This window comes from Grammomys surdaster, unplaced genomic scaffold, assembly GCF_004785775.1.
Source record: "Grammomys surdaster isolate TR1022 unplaced genomic scaffold, NIH_TR_1.0 367, whole genome shotgun sequence".
Taxonomy (NCBI): Eukaryota; Metazoa; Chordata; class Mammalia; order Rodentia; family Muridae; genus Grammomys; species Grammomys surdaster.
In genome coordinates this window covers 4258633-4278854 of record NW_021604786.1, presented here as the reverse complement: position 1 = coordinate 4278854, position 20222 = coordinate 4258633, and the positions used below count along the sequence as shown (strand labels likewise).

At 46.8% G+C, this 20222-nt stretch overlaps 1 protein-coding gene across 3 annotated transcripts in view; it reads left to right on the top strand.

The window, feature by feature from the left end:
• Rhobtb1 (Rho related BTB domain containing 1) overlaps positions 1 to 19228 on the top strand; it is a 123584-nt gene extending 104356 nt beyond the window's left edge. For all 3 annotated transcript variants that reach the window (XM_028780297.1, XM_028780296.1, XM_028780298.1), the window contains 5 exons: positions 685 to 803; positions 7503 to 7653; positions 13771 to 13859; positions 16477 to 16582; positions 17060 to 19228. In XM_028780297.1, coding sequence (XP_028636130.1) covers positions 685 to 803; positions 7503 to 7653; positions 13771 to 13859; positions 16477 to 16582; positions 17060 to 17229 — 635 coding nt within the window. In that variant the 3' untranslated portion in view covers positions 17230 to 19228. The remainder of the gene's footprint in view (positions 1 to 684; positions 804 to 7502; positions 7654 to 13770; positions 13860 to 16476; positions 16583 to 17059) is intronic.
• Positions 19229 to 20222: the final 994 nt, after the last annotated feature.

The following is a 20222-nucleotide window of genomic DNA, read 5'->3' as shown; positions in this document are numbered from 1 at the left end:
CACACGTACATACACAGAGAGAGACAGAGACAGAGCGACAGCTATATACCTAGGACACATGTGGCGAACCAGTAATAAGAATAGATGAACAAGCCTTGTTTAGGCTGACCATCCATCCCTAGCCTGAAAATCCAAGATCCAAAATGCTCCAAACTCCAACTCTTTTGGATGTCAGCATGTGGTAAGCTTCACGCCTGTCCTGACAGGACAAAAAATTAAAGTGGACCCATTTGTTTCAAACACCAGGCACAGGGATATAGACACAATCATGGATGTTAATAAAAAAGACTATCTTACAACTGTAGAGTAAGTTAAACAATGAACCGTGTCTACGTTGGCTGAAATTACTAGCAGGATGTGTATACAGGGCACCTATGAAACATACCTGGGATTTCCCATTTAAACTCATCTTCTGTCCCCGGGGGTGTCATTATGTGTGTGTACATGTGTCAAAAGCTGTAGGAACCCAAAATGGAAAACTCAAAAAGATAATCCTCTCCTTTCTGCTACTTCCTGGCTCTGAGAATTTGTGGTGTGATCCTGGATACAATTTCCCGGTGTATGCTCCTTGGTGTGGGGGCCGGATGTGGCAAAAAATATGGAGTGAGTGTGAGAGATACCAGCTAATGTATGTACCCAGAGCAGAAGGCTGTCTCACAGTCCTGTCCCCTTGATCCTTGGCAGATGTGACATTTACCTTGGATGACGGAGCCATCAGTGCCCACAAGCCACTTCTGATCTGTAGCTGCGAGTGGATGGCCGCCATGTTCGGGGGGTCCTTTGTAGAAAGCACCAACAGCGAGGTACGTACGTTTGTTTCAAGTAGCCGGATGGCTCCCCTTTACCAGCTTCCGTGAAATAGTTCCCCGGGCTGTTCTTTAGTGCGAGACTTCCTGTATAGACACTTGCTGTGTAGACATTTGCTGTGTCTGCAGTCATGAGTGAAATAAGTCCGGGCATGGCTTAGAACAGACCACACCAGAGCAAATGGTACCAAGTGGGGTTTATTCAGGACATGGGGCAAAGATGAGAAGAGGAAGAAGGTGGGAGAAGAGAGGATGAAGAGAGGAAGAAGAGAGAGAGAGGTCAAGGGGTTCTGCCTGTTTTATATGGGCGGTGACATAGCCTCTCTCAGGTAAAGGTGGGAGGTGGCCAGGTGGATTCTGGGAATGTATGGCGCCTAGATGTAATGTCACTGGGTTCGGAGCCCGATACCAACAATGGGGAATAGTAGGCTATCGGTCACTGGTGTGAGAGCATAAGGGTATATTATCACACCTTCCACTAATAAAAAGTCTTGACCAGCCATGCTTTCTAACAAACATTAACAGGCAGGAATCTATCAAAAGCAAGTATAAGAGACCATCTTCTAGGAGTTTGAGCAAGTAAAAGATTCTTAGTCGATGGAGGACCGCCATCATCCTTAACTAGACCTTCCCCAACCCAGTCTTTCCAGCCTCTGGAACCTGCTGAATATGCCTAGTGATCCGAGACGTCCATCTGTGAGCCACAGTGTTGGAGGCTAAACCCTGATTTTTCCACCTTGCTGGCAGGCTAGGAGAGTGTGTGTGTGTGTGTGTGTGTGTGTGTGTGTGTGTGTGTGTGTGAAAGGAAACGGGACTTGAGTTGAGTGTTCACTGCTCTGGACACACTTTTCAAGCTGCAGGAGTCCAGCAGAAGCAGACTGGTCCTATCCTCCAAAAAAAAAGAGAGAAAATAAAAAAAGACCTTTTTAGAATGTCCCAGGTAATCTCTTAAAAACACTGTCTTTATCTTTCTATAAACACTGCTGAAAAAGAAATTTCCATTCAGGCACTTCTAACAAAGTATAGGTGGGGCGAGTTGAGTTTTGCAGTATTCCTTAACATCTTTTTTTTTTTTCCAAAAAAAAAAACCCACAGGGGACACCCCATCAAGTTTATTGTCCTTAGGGGCTGGGCTGCTTATTTCAGCATCTCTTCCAACTTTCAAAAATACTGAAAACAAAGGCTAACTTTTCAAAAGCTGTGCTGGGGAGGGGGGGAGCATAGAGGGGGGAGCACAAAGGACTCCCCGCTGTGCCCCAGGAGCCTGCATTTGAGTCTCCAAGTAGAAAAACAGAATCCTAGAGTCACAAGCCAGGAATGGCTGAGGCTGAGAAGGTCACTGGGCCACCCTCCTCCTTCCAGAACAAACCACAGCTGCTGCTTAATCAGACCCCGGAAAACAGCCCAGCGGCTCCTTCCGACATCCTTAGGAAATCAGGCAGTCTCTTGATTTGCTAAGTCTCTCTCCTGTGTGCTCAAAGGTATGAGAGGCTTCTCAATTGCGTGAAAGCTACTCAGAGAGGGGCCCTGTGACCCAAGACAACTCTTCACCCCCAAGCTGGATTGCCAGGAATAAGTGACTTCTGTCTTCTGAGTCTCCCTTGGTAAAGCACTCAGTCAGACCCAGATGTGGGTGTGAGGTGTGTGAGAGAGTATGTTTATGAAGCAATTCCTGAGCATTTAGTCTATGCTAGCCATTAAAGTCTTGGTTAGCACTGATGCTGACTAGAGTCTAGCCCTCTTGCAGGAAAGATTAGGGTACCGTCTAACCTGGGATGACTGGCATTTTCTGGTGTGGGCCCCTTATCCATCTAACCCCTCCACACCAGCTTACGGTGTTGTTATGCTCAGTGGAACCTGATGATCAAGGTCAAGACCCCAGTCACAGAGCAACAGTGTCAGCTGACCCAAGGGGAGGGATGCTAATCCCCTTTATCCCTTCACAGAAGGGACTCTAATCGCTCCAGATTAACATGTGCACTGGAGGTGACCAAAGCAAAACCTAGCAGCAGACGTGTGAACACACACATGCCTTATGTGGTGAGTGACCCAAAGCAGGAAAAGCGGCCCCCTGTCCAGCAGGGTTCTGGAGGGACATAGTCCTAGCTCTCCCCTCTGAGGACTGAAGCTAAAACTAACCCGGCAGAGATTACAGCCCCTGGGGGGAGAAAAGAAAACCACAACCCCATGTCACCAAAATCCCATGATCCCTAACAACAACACCCCCCATTGACATTTCCACCTTACCCAACCCCTGTCTCTTTTCACTGTTTCTGAGACCATAAGAGGTGTTCTTGAACTTTTATCTAAGTGTGACTGTGACCTGGGCCAGCGGCCGGCCTTCTCTAAACCTTCATCTGTTAGACAAGAAGAGCAGGAGAGTGTCCTCCCAAGAGCATGGAAGTGTGCGTGCCATGCCTGGAGCATATGCAGTGGCCAGCAAATGCTGTCACTACCCTTAAGTTCTCTCACCGGGGGTAAGGATGCTCATCCTGAAACAGCCCGGGTGAAGCCGCCAGCCCAACTTCTAATCTAAGACAAGGAGGCATTGGTGGTTACAGAGAGAACTAAGCCTCACACATGAAATGCTCACTAAGTCTTCCAGGAAGCACGTGACTCCATCCTCACTCTTCCTTGCACGTTAGCCTTTCTAAGTCATCTTCTTAAAAGTCCCTTTTCTTTTTTTAAGATTTATTTTTACTTTTGTTGTATATGGCTGTTTTACCTGCACAGGATGGCTAGGTACCACATGTATGCAGTACCCAAGGAGGTCAGAAGAGGGCGTCAGATCCCCTAGGAATGGAGTTACAGACGCATGCCAGCCATCATGTGGGTGCTGGGAATCGAACTCCCGTCCTCAGTATGAACGGCCAGTGCTTTTGATCACAGAGCCATCTTCCCAGCCTTTCTAGGTCATTATTTAAGTCTGTTTTGTCTTGGGGATCTCTGACTTGGGCCCCTGAAAGTCAGCCCATTTCTTTTATTTCAGGGTACAGAGAGGAACTTTATACCCGTGTATGCAGAAAACAGGACAGAGAGCCACGGATACCACTTTACCTTTTGTTGCTTAATATAGAAGAAGACATTTCTATTTTACCGTTTTTACCTTTTTTTTTTCCTTCATTACTTTTAATATAGCAGTAAGCCTCATTCCTTCCCACCGAGGTACCTGGCAAGCCATCGGTTTCAAATGCATGCCGGGGTTACAGTAAGCAATGGGCTAGCTCTGGAATCCTTATTCATTCTGTGTGAGAAGGTCTGTAATGACAGCCCTAATGGTCTGAGCTAATCTTCACAACGTCACCATTAAACCGACTAAAGAGGAACACAAGGCCTTGATGAGGATGCAGTTCTCTCATGTTTTGTTCACGCCACCATTTTCTGGCATTGCCTTGAGTAGGTGGGGTGTGGCCAGCCGTGTTTCATCTCTTGTGGCTCCGTACAGATTGCTTTCATGGGCTATGAGCAGGTCCTCCCTATTGTTGCATTGCTAATTGTAAGCATGGAGATCACAGAAACAGGATTTATTTTGTTTTGTTTGATGAAAAGCAATCAGCAACAAGGTAGAAATGCATGTTAGGAAACGGTTCGGTGTTTCTCCTTCCTCGGTGACTCCTAAGAGTCCCTAAGATGACCTGCCAAAATGAGTCCTCACTTCAAAGGTGCTGACATCACATCATTGAAAGGGAAGCATCTGGTCGCTGGAGATTACACACATCAGAACAGTTCTGAGGACGCAGGGGACCAGGGCAGTGCTCACTGGACTCTTGTCTCCCTGTTCCCGGAAACAACTCCTTTTTACTTAGGAAACGCCTGTATTTCCAAGTGGCCTTTTTGTACGAAAACGCTCTTAGCAAACACAGCTAAGGCAGTCTTAGAGATTCCAAAGTCCAGCCTCAGTGAAGAAGTATTGTTAGCATGGATAAGGGCCACACGATACTTACCCATGTGCCCACGGACCATGTCTTGGCATACCTCTGAGCCAGCCCATACACTCTTACCCTGTCGCCTCAAAGTCATACTGGAAACTTCCATTTCTAAAAGAGCAGTCGTCCCCCCGCCCCCCGCCCATCAATAGCTGAGAGAGCAGACGCTCACTGACCGACGTATGCAATTACAGCTCTTAGATTTTTGTAAAACATGGATGCTTTTACTGTGAATGGGTCAAATTTGAAAGTTCTCCACCTTAGCATTCAAGGACCTAAACGAATCCCCCAGGAACCCAAACGCTGTTCTAGAGATGAAATCTTCACCACGTGTTCACACTGTCAATCCGTTATTGGTACAGTATGAATGCATATACCTTTCTGCATATATGTTCGTGCAAGCAAGCACACAAGTGTACCCAACATTAGATGCACAGTGATAGAGCTTATTGCTGGTGTGACAGCTGAAGGGAATGAGGGCCATTACAATATCTGCAGATGACAGGTGTATCAGTATGTGTTGTTACAGTCTGTCCTAGAAACTGAAGGGACAGGAGAGGTGGAGCTGTCAGCAGCAAATGGCAGTCTTAGCTTGGTGGTACTCTAAGATAATAATACCAGCTTTGACTCCTTACATTCTGTCATCACAGGGGTCGGGCCAGGGGCTTGAAATGACAGTCAGTGGTGATGACCCAGGGGCTTCTTCAGGGAACTATTGTTTTCCATGCCTGTGTCTGAGAACGGGGGATTAACCACCTAGTATTTCTAAGAGCTCATTCCAAGTCTTCCCCATGACATGTTGCAGAAATAACTCTACCTGGAAATGTATTCCTCCTCAGACGTGGCTGGTGACTGACCGCCCAGGAGAATAACATCAACAATGGCAATAGCTTTGTTCTGCAAAGCTCACCCATGAACTCGCGTAGAATGTGAAAGAGATGCAGGCGTGTGTGCATGGGCTCATCCTCAGCAGCCTCTCCTTACATGAGTTTGTATAGGAAGTGACTAAGCCTTTGGCACAGATATAATCATGAATATTGAGAGATGCAAGAACACATTATACATACATACATGCATGTACACATACATGCATACATGCATACATACATAATATATATTTTTGAGGGGGTGTATTTTATATGCTTTATTCTGTTTCATTAACTGCCACCATTAAGAAGTCTATAATGGTTCATCCTTTCAAATTAGAACTCTAGCTCTCGGAGCTATTTGTGAATCAGAGGCTTTCTTGGCCTACAACTCAAAGTGTTGCCATAAGGAGATGCCCAGTCTACACAGCATTTCAGCCTGTGAGCTTCAGAAATGTAGTCCTTGGGCTTAAGTGTCAGTCCCCACTGACTAACCCTCCAACCTTGGATGTGAAACTCGGCCTCCTTGACTGCTGTGTCCTTGTCCGTAAAATAGCAAAATTAATAGTCTCTTCTTCCTGGGACAGATGGAAGGATCAAATTAGACGGGGTGTGTTGAAAGCTGTTCGCAGAAGTTCTATTAAAGTAACACTCCAGTCAGAAGAACAAGGACGTCATTCTATACCTTATCTGTGTCCGCCTTGTGGAGTGTCTTAGGGTTTTATTGCTGTGAAGAGACATCACGACTATGACCAAGGCAATTCTTTATAAAGGACAATATTTAATTGGGTCTGGCTCACAGGTTCAGAGGTTCAGTCCATTATCATCATGGTGGGAAGCATGGCAGCATCCAGGCAGACATGGGGCTGGAAAAAGACCCGGGAGTTCTACATCTGTATTCTCAGGCAAGAGGAAGAGAGAGTGATACTGGGCCTGGCTTGAGCTTCTGAATCTCAAAGCCCACCCATAGTGACACACTTCCTCCAAGAAGGCCATGCCCCACCTCCTAATCGTGCCACTCTTTATGGGCCTGTGGAGGCCACTTTCATTCAAACCACCACATGGAGTTAGCGAAGAACTGAAATAGACTTTGTATCCCTACTGATCTGTGTCCCCGCCTCTTCCATCTAGGGCTGAGGCCTCAGGTCATTCCTAGAAAGTGTAATGTATAACAATAGTTCTAGACACACGGGACACAGGCTTTTGCAAGGGATCGTGCTCCACACCCAACTAAAACAGTGTCTCCAGATGTACCACAGAAGAGTCCTTTGGCTACTCTGGGTCTGCTGAGATCCAGTGATACATCGGTAGTTCTGGGCCCATGTGGTTGTGGGAGAAAGTACTGAGTATAGACACAGTGCTGGGAGATGCTGATGGGTCATCAGAACGCAGCCTGTCACCATGGCAGCTGGTGTGGTCATTCATTCCGCCAGTTTGGCCCCCTGAGAGCAGGACTCAATCATGTCTGGAGCCAGGAACAGCAACTCACATCTGTCACATTGCCAGAAGATCTCTCTCTCCACAGCGGAGTACCCTCAGGCTCTTGACAGGGTGGGCCAATAATGTAATAACACATTTACGACCTGTTTGTCTGATTTATACGCCCAGATAGCCATTTTAAAAACTCCGCACTGGGCTCTGACAGGTAGCAACACTCTTTGTCCCCTACAAATCAAACTGTTAATGTTTACAGCCATAAATACCGACAGCAGGTACTCTGGGCATAGTCTCAGAGCGGTGTACCTGTAGATGCCAGGTACTAGGTCACATGGTTGGGATGTTTCGTAGCCTCCTAGCCTGAAGTTGTGCAGCCCTCACGTCCTGTACGAGCCCCCAGTTCCCTTGAGTCCCGTTCGAGCCCCCAGTTCCCGCAGCAGCACTGAGCCTTCTGTACAATGTTGCAGGTTCACCTCCCAAATATAAACAAGATGTCGATGCAGGCGGTGTTGGAATACCTCTACACCAAGCAGTTGTCGCCCAACTTGGACCTGGACCCCCTGGAGTTAATTGCTTTGGCAAACAGATTTTGCCTGACACACTTGGTTGCACTCGTAGGTAAGGCCGGTGACTTTTGTGTCCAATAGCCACGCTGATCAAAATGACACCTAAGCAAAACTTAAGATTTCCAAGGGTCAGACTGATTTGTATCTCTCCGAACAGAATAGGTATGCATGCATGGGCTGTCAAAGCCAGCCCCTTCCATCAGCCTAAATCGGATGCAACAAGTATCTTTTATGCTCCTCTGTGATAGGCCCTACTAGACAATGAAAACATCAATGCCCAGTGATGGGGACCTGGCTTTGGAGGTCCACACCACATACATGCTGAGTCTCATGCAGACCACAAAATCTGAAATCAAGCTAGTGGGTCAACATTTCTCCACAACAAGTGCTGTGTTCAGGGGTAGCCTTTGAAGGAGGAACATCTGTAATCATGGAAGGGAACAGAGGATCAGGACCGGCTCCCTCGGGCTCCCCTTCTGGCCCTGTTGCTTCCTGGCTATGTGATTTGTCCCTTGTGTGACTTGAGCCCTGTATCTCAGCCCCTACTACCTCCCTACCTCCCTCCCTTCCTCCCTCCTTCCCTTCCTCCCTCTGTCTCTCTGTTTGTCTCTGTCTCTCTCTGTCTCTCTCTCTCTGTGTCTCTGTGTGTGTCTCTCTGTCTCTCTCTCTCTCTCTCTCTCTCTCTCTCTCTCTCTCTCCCTCTCTCATAAAAATGGGTACATTAGCTATCCCCAAGCCGTGAAGGTTGACTGTGGTAAATCTAGGAAGTCGTCCTCTGAACACCGAGTGGCAGACAGTAAGCATCACTTCTTTGTTTTTTGAGAAGTTTTCTTTCTCTTTAAACTATTTTTGAAAATGTTCTGACATTGTCAAGTTCACTTCAAGTGGTGGGGGGCTGGGGGTGAGGTGACTTAACCTCAGAAGTCCTTTCTGTAACTTGTAGATTGGTTCAGTTGGTAAGAAGGAGCAGGTCTGGGTGGAATATACATGCATTTAAATCCCTCCTTTTAAAACGTTCAGCCTTCTGCTTCCTTCCCCAGAGGTGTCAGTTAGCTGTCTGGGTGCTAATCCCTGTACTTGCTTGATTCATCCTTTTGGGGAAAGTAGAGGCACACTGTCAGAGTTACTGGCCTTCCTCCTGCACTGGGAGAACGGTCTGTGCACATCGGGCTTTCTGTAAAAACTTACTGAATAGCTGAGCCGATAAAACAAGCAGAGAACAGCCATCCTATTCAAGGATCCTATTCATATATATATATAAATATGTACACACACACACCTTCTAGTGATAACTTTAGATAAAAGATTAATTTCTTTGCCCCCATACACACAAATTACCTAGAAATAAAGTTCCCTTTTCTTCATGTTTCTTCCCCGATTTAAAGGAAAGGATTTGAAACACCACAATTAGAAGAAAAAAAAAAAGAGAGAGAGAGAATTCTCCAATATTCTGAAGTCATAGATCAGAATGAGTGTATTACTTTTCAAATATTCACCCCAGGAAGCCACAGTGGGAATCCCCTTTCAGAAATGTGAGTTCCAATCCAGGTAACTACCCGCAGGATACACAAGTATTTGTCCTTCCAGGATATTTTGGATTATTTTTAATAGACAAAAAGCAGCTTGGAGCCAGGTACCTTGAACCTGGTCCGTCCTCAGTGTCAGTGTGGTCGTGTTTTTTATGATGCAGACTGAGTCTGACACTGATGACATGAGTTGATTTGTTTTCGAAGTGACCCTAAGACAGCTTCCGTGTGCACACGCTCCAGGCCTCTCACATGGTGCCTTCCAATCCTGCTGGTACTGATCCGAACACCTCCCCATCAGAACTCCTCCAATCACCTATGGTACTTGGTATGCAGAGTCCAAGCCAAGCATTTCCACTTACAGTCCCCAACCTGTGGGTCGGGACCCCTTTAGCAAACCTCTACTCTCCAAAAATATTTACATGCCTGATGGTGGTGGCACATGCTTTTAATCCCAGCACTTGGGAGGCAGAGTTATAATATAATATATAGTATTATGTATACATTACATAATTTATTGTATATTATATATTATTTTATATATTTTTATTTTTATAAATTAAAATTATAAAATAATTTTTAGATATAATAATATAACATTATTGTGACATATGCATTATAACTATATGTTATATAGATATATAATGTATATTATACACACATACACACACACGCACACACACACATGAGGGAGCTGGTCACACAGCATCTGCATCCAGGAAGCCAGGAGCTGAACGCTGGGGACTGGGGATCTGCTGTTTTTCTTCCTTTCACTCAGTCTAAGAACTCAGTCCATTGGATGACATGACCACACTCAGGGTGAGTCTAGCCACCAAGGTCTAACCTCCCCAAACCATCCTCATAGACAGCCCCAGAGGCCGGTTTCTATGGTAATCCTGAATCCTGTCCTGTTGACAGTGGAGATTAACCATCACACCTGCTGTTATCTGAGGGAGCCCAGAGGCCCTCTCTGGGAAACTGAGCTTTCAGTAGTTCTATGTATCCACCCAGCTGAGGAGGGCTGTGTCAAAGAAAGCAGCAGCTTGTGCAAGCAAGCATGTGGGCCCAAGAACACAGAGCCAGGTAGGAGGCAGGCATGCCTGGACAGTGTAGGCACACCTCAGAGACAGCCGTGTCAGCCCCAGGCCGTGAAGCATGGAATTCTTTGTATCTCCGTGAATGTTAAACTTACTTTTATACCGAGCAACAGTCTGTTAAGTATAAAGCAGCATTACCTCTAGAAAATGGAGAAACTTTCACCAAAATATCTAATAACAATAATTGCTTTAGAAAATTAAAATAAAGCCAAGCCACCCTCTTGGCCTCTAGTCACAGTGGAAGCTTTATGCCTAGGCCCTGATATGTGTAGTTGATCAAGGCGGTGGGGTTAAAGGTCACAGTAGCTGAGGCAGCTTCTTCTGACCAGGTGACATCCACGTTCAGCTCACCAACTGACCCTTCTTTTCATAGACGGTCCCTCTGTAGTACAGAGATCCCGTTTGATGGTGATTTCCCCTCAGTAGAATGCCTGTCAAAATGGAAGTCAACATCTCCAAACCCTTCCAGTTCCTCTGGGCTTTTTCCACGTAGGTGTGTACGCTTGCGTACATGGGTGGGTGTGTGTAGCCGCACCTGTGTGTGGATGCTGATACATGAGTGTGCTCACACAGATGGAAGCCCAACATTGACATCAGGCATTTCCTCAATCATTCTTGACTTTACTTATTAAGGCAGGGTCTCTTGCTGACCCTGGGTCTCAGTGGAGCTAGCCAGCTTGCCCCAGAGAGCTCTGCCTCCCGTTGTTCAGATCATAGGCAGCTGCCATAAAGCCTGCCTGGCTCCTGCAAGGGTTCTGGGGATCCAAATTCTGATCCTCATGCTGACATGGAAAGGGTTTTGACTGAGTTAACCCCCCTTACCCATTTACCAGACAGTTTATAGATAATATTCAAAGTCTGCCATCTTTGCAACCGTGTGCGATACGACCATTCTGCCTTTGGGATTGTAAGCCAACTAAGCCCTTTCTTCCTTAAGCTGCTCTCTGTCAGCATGCTTCTTCACAACAGAAGGGAAACCACAACCCTGGGCTTCTGATACTCAGGACATCAGACACTCTTCCCTCCAGTTTTGACAGTCCTTTTAAGGATCTTAGAGGAACAGGACGTCAAGACTCATGTAGGAAGTAAGATCCACTTTAACCTAAAGCCAACAGCTACCTCAGTCCCCAGCAAGATGGTTGGGCCATCCCTTGAGTCTTTGAAACTAGCCAGGAGAGGATGTCTCTCTAGCTGTGCAGGCTCCGGATGGTGCCTCCTTCAGCACAAGGCTGTTGTGTTCATGCTGAGGTTCTCTTCCATAGGGAGCTGTCCTCAGCTAGAACCAGAACTTCTGTGTGATTTGTTACAACTCCTCATCGACTCATTTACTATGTCACCTCCACATCTATCTGTTACAGTGACAGTGTCCTTCCTTCAACCCCACAAAGCAGCCTCTGCTGGCTTGTCTTAACCTTAGTAGAACTGAAGAGAGTTGATCTTGCTCTGGAGTAGGCATGGCTGAGGGGATGTTGTACCTGGGTTGATCTATCTAGACCTGTAAGAGTATGTCTCTGGGAAGACCCACTTCACAATTGGCAGGCTAGCTTTGGAGCCATCCTAGCTTTTGATATACCTTCCTTACTAAATTATTTATTTATGTGGATTGGTGTTCTGCTTGCATGTATGCCTCTGTGAGGGTGTCGGATTCCCTGGAACTGGAGTTACAGACAGTTGTGAGCCACCATGTGGTTGTTGGGACTTGAACTCAGGACCTCTGGAAGCGCAGCCAGTGGTCTTAACCTCTGAGCCATCTCTCCAGCCCCTCCTTACTAAACTTAATCATCATTTCTATCTTTGGGGTTAAAAGGAGAGCGCTTCCTTTCTCTCACTTGAACCTTTAGAAGCCACAGTAAGTCGCATCAAGGGACTGGAAGGCTTAAGGAGAGAGAGATGACCCAGGATGTGTAAGCCTGCCAGTGGGGCGGTCAGGATACACACAACATTTATTAAGTTCACCGTGTTATGTAGGTCTACTACCAATCATTTCTCATCATTTAATAACAATTAAAAAGTATGAAATAGTGTAGGAATTACCAGAATGGGGACAGAAGCACAAAGTAAGCCCACACAATTGAGAAAACAATGAAGTGGCCCGAGGCTGGATGAACACAACATTTACATTCCTTCTTCCTTCTTCCTCTTCCTCTTCTTCTTCTTCTTCTTCTTCCTCCTCCTCTTCTTCCTTTTCCTCTTCTTCATCTGCAATTGTAGTAAACAGAAACTCAAGTCAAAAGGGCTCAGCCTGCAGTGCGGGGAGCCACCACAGCACCCCTGACGCTGTCATTTTCAAAAGCTGGAAACTCCTACACCAGAACTTCGCGCGCCCATGCTAACCCGAGGCTGGAGACTTCCAAGCAGAGACAACAAAAAAGTCACCCCCAGCCTCAGAACCACAATTTAAACTCAAGCATTCAAAGCTGGGCCCAAGCTCATAAGCAGACACCACTCTCCCAAGCTGGAGTTTTAATTACATAAGACCAGTCTTCTTCTCCATCTTTATAACCCAAAAGCTTGGACTGTGGGTGGTCTATTTGTAACTGTTGAGACCAACATATTTACATTCACATTTTATGTCTTGTTTGTTTTGTTTTGTTTTGTTTTGTTTAGCTACATTGTATCTCAGGTAGCCCAGGCTAGCCTCAAACTCACTATGTAGCTGAGAATAACCCTGAACTTCTCATTCCTCTGCCTCCAGTTCCCAAGTGATGGGATTGCAGGTGTGGACCATGCCGCGCTGGGGATTAAACCCAAATTTTCAGGCATGGTAGACAATCACTACACCATCTCAGCTACATCCTCAGTGCCTAATTCCCCAAGTAGACTTGGTCCTCTGCGATTCAGTCTTTGAAGATTCACTCACACAGGATCATGACTGGAGTTAGAGGATCCTATAGACATGCTAGACTCCCAGAAACCATGCTGCCTAGTAGAAACCATCCTCCAGCAATGGATATGTCCCATGTCTGCACATTCCAAGTTGGAATACGTGTGGCTACTAAGCACTTAACAGGGCCGGTGTGGCCAATGAACTAAATATTAATTATCTACCTTTTAATAGTCACATACGACCCACAGTTATCATCCTAGGCAGAATCAGGAAGGTCTAGAGGATTCTGAATATTCTAGAAGCACAGACCCAGAACCCTCTAGAACGGTGATTCTCAACCTTTCTAACACTGAGACCCTTAACTACATTTCATGTTATAGAGACGCCTCAACCATAAAATTATTTCATTGCCACTTCTTAGCTGTATTTCTGATACTGTAATGAATCGTAATGTGACTGTCTGATATAAAGGATATCTGATATGTGACACCACCAACACCAGCCCCCCAAGGAGCTGAGACCCAGGTTAAGAACTGCTAGCCTAGAGACCTAAATGCCTTGATTGGAGACTGAATCAGCCCTAGATTCATTTCCAGTGTCTGCCCAGAACTGTGTCCTTCACTTCCTGCCTTTCTCTAAAGGTCACAGACCAGCCCCTCCAGGCCAGGCAGCTAGCTTAGGGTGGGCATTTTAACCCTCTCCTACCCTCTCTTCCCCAGAGCAGCACGCTGTCCAGGAGCTCACCAAGGCCGCTGTCAGTGGAGTGGGCATCGATGGTGAAGTACTCTCCTACTTGGAGCTGGCGCAGGTAAGTTTGCAGGCTCTCACCTTCCATCTCAGGTGTGTGTCCCGTGAGCCCACTTTCACGATGACAAAATATCCCACCGTCACATCTGCCCAAATTAAAGATGTCACAGAGGTGTGCCCATATGTGTTTTACAGTCGACATTACACTTCCCAGAAAGAGCAGGGACCCCCTCCCTCCAATACCTGCCTCACCCTCCTGAGACAGTGATTTTATACACAACAGAGCATTCAGCTTAGGGGGAAATCTTGCCTCTTCTTTCTTTGCGTTCTTGGACAAGTATATGGCCAAGAACAGACAGTTTCTAGAACATTCCATAAAGCTTTGTACACACCCCCTGACCCCAAAAACAAACAGTGTGCTGAAGCTCCCCTGGTGTTTTCTAAATCAGGTTTGCTATTATCAGTGCCCATGATCCTTACACAAACATCATCCGTGCATGTGCGCAGATGTGCACGCGCGTGAGCACACACACACACACCTCTTCCAAAGAAAAGTAATGTCCAACTAAAGCCTTGGGCACAAAGTAAAACTCCGCCTCCATCTCCTCATCCCATCCGTAAGACAGCAAAATAGCAATCCGTGACCTCCCAACCTTACAGACTGAGAACCAAGGGAGAAAGAATGCTCAAGAAAGAGCTGTGAAGCAAAGATGGAAGGTTTTCTAACACTGCAGAGTGCGTAGGCAGAATGATCCAGTCCCAGCATAGACGTATCAACAGCCACTTACACTCTGGGGACTCAAGGATGAAAAATAAGTTCTGAACGCATGATGTTTTGTTGTGTGTAAGTGCGTGCTTACGTACGTAAGTACGCATACTATGTGCATGCATGCGTGTGTGCGTGTGTGCGTTTTCCTTTCCACCTGTGGAATTTGACTTTCTGTGTTCAGGGCAGTGCTAACTAAGTTTTAGGTCAGGCCATTTAAATGGACATTTCCCAACCACAGGGCAGGAGGTAGCCTCAGAAAGGGGACAGTGGAAGTATAGCAGATGTTGCTCAGCCCAGCCAAGCGTAGCCATAGGTGATCGCTCCATTCATGGGGAGGAGGACTGGGACTTGGAACGGCCGGCCGAGTCCCCCTGGCTTGACACTCGACAAGTACTTGTTGTGTGATTCCCAAGTCCCTCAACTATCTCTAAGCAGCAGATTCTCTGCATTCAAAGGCACGGGAGAGAAATGGACATGAACACAGATTCCTAAAACCCAATCTGAAAACCCATTCAATGAGGGCCAATAACACATTGCAGTAGAAACCCCAAGGCTTCATCAGAACAAGCAGTCCAAAATTTGATTCTCTCCATAAGTACCCTGCATAGAAGAAATTGAAATAGAATCAGCGTGCCCTACTGGACAGTTCACTAGGAGTAAAGATGTACCCTTTTGCTATCTTCCCTCCTGGCTCCTCCCCACCTGCCTACACGCCCGGTGCCAGGCTGTGGTGTGATTACTAAGCCCAGACAAACCCCAACAGGAAGTGAGCATGGTGTCTGTGTCTTAGCCCATCCTTTAGCCTTTAGCCCAGAGAGGGTTTCCCACTGCGACCAGTTTGAACACCAAAGACTGAGGCACTAAGCCCAAATTGGGGAAGCAAATCATGCAGCCCGTTCCCTGGGCTAGTTCAGACAGCCCCACCCCCACCCAGTACCCCACGGCCCCAATCCTAACCTCAGAGTCAAACTGAACATGTAGAGAAGCTGGAAGGACCAGCCTCCAACCATTTCCATGACTGAGGTGATGAGTTCTGTCTCCCTGGAGTGGCTTTCATTCGTGGGTTAAATAGCCAAGCATCAGAAGAACAATGCTGTCTTTCCCAAGCTCCCCCATTAGCCGAAGGAACATACAGGGTACATGAAGAGGGGCAAAGGGTATCCTGCCAGATCAGAGGAGATATGAGAGAGTGAACCATCAGGTTTGGGGGACATCAGCCACCACCTCCCCAGGCTCAGAAAACCTGGGTGGAGCATTCAGACCCCCCCCCTCCACCTCACCCAGATGCCCTCTCTTACACAACCAGAGGGCAGGCCGCTGCATGCTGCCTTCTCTGCTTTCCATCTTTGGCCCCAGCGAGCTGAGCTCTGACATGTGACACGGAGTATTCTGTTGCTAAGGCTCCGTAAACAGAGATGACATCGTTTCTATCTGCTGCTGGCTGCTACCTTCCAGAGGGCACGCGTGGTCACCTATTCACCAGAGGGACCGGGGGGCAGGCCGGGCAGGAGAGCCAGGCATATTTGAAACTCTCAGTGCCATATGAAGTTTATTTTGAGGGCCATCTATCTCGGGGTGGGGGGGAGGGGTATATGAACACTGTATGTGGCTGACATCAAAGCCACAGTCCAAGTCAAAATCCGGAGGTCTAGGCTTGCTTTAATTTTTTTGTAACATTTATTGCCCATGTGTACATGCACATGTGTGTGCATGTGTGCATGTGTGCATGCCTTTTGGGGGTCAGCCGAATTGCAAGAGGTCAGGCCCCTTCTTTCTTCACGGGGTCCCGGAGACCAAACTCAGTTATCAGGTTTGGCAGCAAGCGCCTTGACCTGCTGAGCCATACCACTGGCCCATTGCCTCACTTCAGCAAACAGAGCCTGACCCCAATCTGGTCCCCTTCCTGCAGTTTCACAATGCCAACCAGCTAGCCGCCTGGTGTCTCCACCACATCTGCACCAACTACAACAGCGTCTGTTCCAAGTTCCGCAAGGAAATCAAATCTAAGTCCGCAGGTAAGCGCATGCACGTGAGCTCCCTGCCATCCATCCCTTGCTCTCTGTAAACCCTTGGGAGGACCAGACTCGACCGGCACTGCCTAGTCAGTTCCCTTTGAGCATTCGTTGCGGTAGTCACATAGTCAAGTGATGTGACCCAGAGAATTTTTGGTTGGGGGATCTCTTCCCAGGATGTCTTACTTAATCCCCTGAGTGGGATTGAGGGTGCCCTGCTGCTGAGCATACCAAAATGAAGCCTCATTTAGGGGTGCACAGCCAGGGTCAAGCTGCAACTCAAAAAGAAAAAAATCAAGTGGTTTGGGGTCGGTTGGTGTGCCTAGTATAGATTCTACATGTTAGACTTCCTTGTCAGCATCTGTGGACAGCCTTGGTCAGAGCTCCCACATGTCAGCATGCATAAAACAAGACCGAGCATTCAGGACAGTCTTCAGGCAGCAGGAATCACAGACAGTATCTCTCCCTCTCTTCCCCCAGACAACCAGGAGTACTTTGAGCGGCACCGCTGGCCCCCTGTGTGGTACCTGAAGGAGGAAGACCACTACCAGCGTGTGAAGAGGGAACGAGAGAAAGAGGACCTGGCACTGAACAAGCACCACTCGAGGAGAAAATGGTGTTTCTGGCATTCGTCCCCAGCTGTCGCCTGAGGAGGAGGAGAGAGGGGACGGTCACCCGCTAAGGCCACCTCCACCATTGACAGCTAGCTCTACTGTAAAAACCAGTCTCCTTAGCCATCCGCGCGGCTAAGGGTTTGGGGCACTGGGCTTTGCCACTTGTGTGCATTTATCTCCACCAGGATCAAAGCACAAACTTGCCATCAACGAGCCGGGACATAAAAGGAAAGCTGACTGACTCTCCGAATTCCTTCAGCCCATAATGTCTTTTTTTTCCTCCTCCTTGTTAGGAAGCTTTACTACACTTTAGTCCGTTATTTTGTTCCTTTTGATACAAAGAAAAACAAAACCCAGCTTTCGTGTCTCAGATTCCAGATTGGAGAATATTTTTCTATGAACTCTTACATCTCGCTGAAATGACAATACTGTATATGACTTTATTTTATAGTCCACACATTGACCATGAAGTTGCCCACGTGACCACCGAGCGTCACTCTTAATTACAGAGTTATCCTTTTGTTGTGAAGTAAAGAGACAGGCTGAAATGGCCTAAAGAACAAGCTGGAAGCACTTAATCTTTGTTCCGATGAATTACATTGGTGTAATTACCTATTTACAAGATTTCCTTTTTAAGTGCTAGTAATTATATGGTTATCTGTGCCATATAAACTATGGTGAGGGCTAATAGCCCACTGTTTAAAATGTCTACATTCAAAGAGGATAATTCTTATAATCATTAGAAGGGCTTATTCAACCCCAGTCCTACCAGGGGCAAGACTGACTTCCGGACCTGGGTCCCTACAGTGGAGTCAAGTCCTTCTGTTGGATAACTGTGTCAGGGTTGGTGGCTTTTAGTGTTCTTTGATTTTGCTGTGCTTCTACCAGCAAACCCTCCGGGGGCTTGAACAGAGATAAGGGAAGGGGAAAAGGCTCATCCCACAGTCTACAGGTCTGTTACTTCGGCCTCACACCTGTGGCCAACTTCACTTTGTAAGACACATTTTGGGTTGTTTTTAACTCTTCCCAGGGAAAATTCAGGTCACCACTAAAGTAGGCCAAGGCAGACCACCTGCTTCTACCGAGGTCTCACCATAGAACCTGTGAAAGCATGAAGCGGGGGACCAGGTCCTGCCTTCTCCAGCAGGGAAAGGAGCCAGATACTAAGAGCATAGGGAATGGTGCTATTACGTGGTAGTTCTGACCCCCGGTCCCTAGGGAAGGTCAGGGGAGCTCGCAAGAGGCATCAACATCATTGCCTCCCTGCAGATTAATGTGTGCAGACACACACACACACACACACACACACACACAACCATCAGAGAGTCACAGCTCTACAACTACCACTGGATGCTGTGTGTCTAACACCGGGGCTCATCCTGTTGGGAAGTCACCTCATTGTCGATAAGGGCTATTGATTTTTTTTTTCATTTATTTTTTGGTTTCTTTCTCTCTTTTTTTTTTCTTTTTCTTTTTTTCTGAAGATGATGGGAAAGAGACAGTTGAGTCCAAACTCCAAATGCCATATGGATTTGGAAATCTGTGTAGACCACAGGCAGGCATTTGTTTCTGACATGGCCACATAACCAGATACAAGAACTTAGAAAGACCCAGGAAGGCACCACCCTCTCAAGGCAAAGAGGGCAGCAGGGGCAGGGCGCAGCGGGACGGGGCAGGGCACTGATTAAGCCTTCCCCCTTAACTTTGTTAATAGGGCAAATGGCTGATGAAGGAGACGTAGCATATAGCCACCTGGAGGCTCTGTTTTTCAGTGAGTAGTCCTAGTTGAACGTAACAACCAAAGCTCCATCTGACTGTACTCTTGCCAAAACACAACAGACACATGCACATGCACGAACATGGGGCATAAGCAATAATATCCTCTCATGTTCTTCACGGCTGCTCGAACCAAGTGGCTGGTTCATTTGGTTGACACTGATCCGCCTTTAACCACGATGGTTTGTTTCGTGTTTTTTGTTTTGTTTTGTTTTTTATTTCACAGAAAGCCAATAAAATTGTTTAGCTATAAAAATGACGCCTCTGCTTTTGTGCATTGTGTGAAAAAAAAACCTCACGTATATTTAAATAGTGTTTTGAAAGCTATCGGCCCCCAAAGGTGTTGCGTCCTCGAAACCTGTTGAACTACAAAAGTGTGAGTTTGCACTGGGGTGTGTGCCCCTTTGCTCTTTCTTGGACAATACGATGGGTCACTTGGCATCCTATGGTCTTGAGGAATGAAGACCATGACACCTCCATTCTGTTGGAATGGTTGCGATCAAAGTTTTGAAAGTCCTGATGGCAATTAAATAAAAGGTCTGGACTGGTAGGCCCATGAGGAAGTTCTTCAAACGCAGGTCTGAGAAAGACTCTGAAAGGCACTATCTGGAATGTATAGATGTTAGGTTATCAAAGCTTCAGTGGAAGCAAGGGGTTTACTGAGATCTTACAGAAGGGCTAAGTTCTTTGTAAGTGCATAGGAAAAGAGTCAACCCTGGTAGGCGTTGGGGGGACAGCCATAGGAGACCAGCGGTGAGCTGCATCCAACACCTCCCATGCTAGCTATGGTTCTAGCCATGGGACGTTGCACATAGGTACGCCAGTGCAGTCAGAACCTACACAGAGTTCTGCTGTAAATTCTTCCTGGAAGCCTGGAAACCCTGCATGGATCTTAGAACCTCTAGAGAAGCATCTTGGGGAAGGTGGCAGGCCACAGATCCTACTGGTTTAGAAGGAGCTTAACCATTCTAAGTGTGAGCAATCAGCTTCAAAAGCTCAACGATCCTACATTTTCTTCAAGTTGTCTAAATTCAGCTTTCTTGTCTCTCGACACTGGCTAAATTGTACCAGAGGGGAAAACAATCTGTATCCCAAGTATAGGAATGTCGGTGCCATGTTTCTGAAATGGATACTTTGTAATTCAAGACTCACAAGCCTTTCTCTTGAAGTACTTCCAGAAGATAGATAGATTAGAAAGATAGATAGATAGATAGATGGATAGATAGACATTTATATGTATATACATATATAAT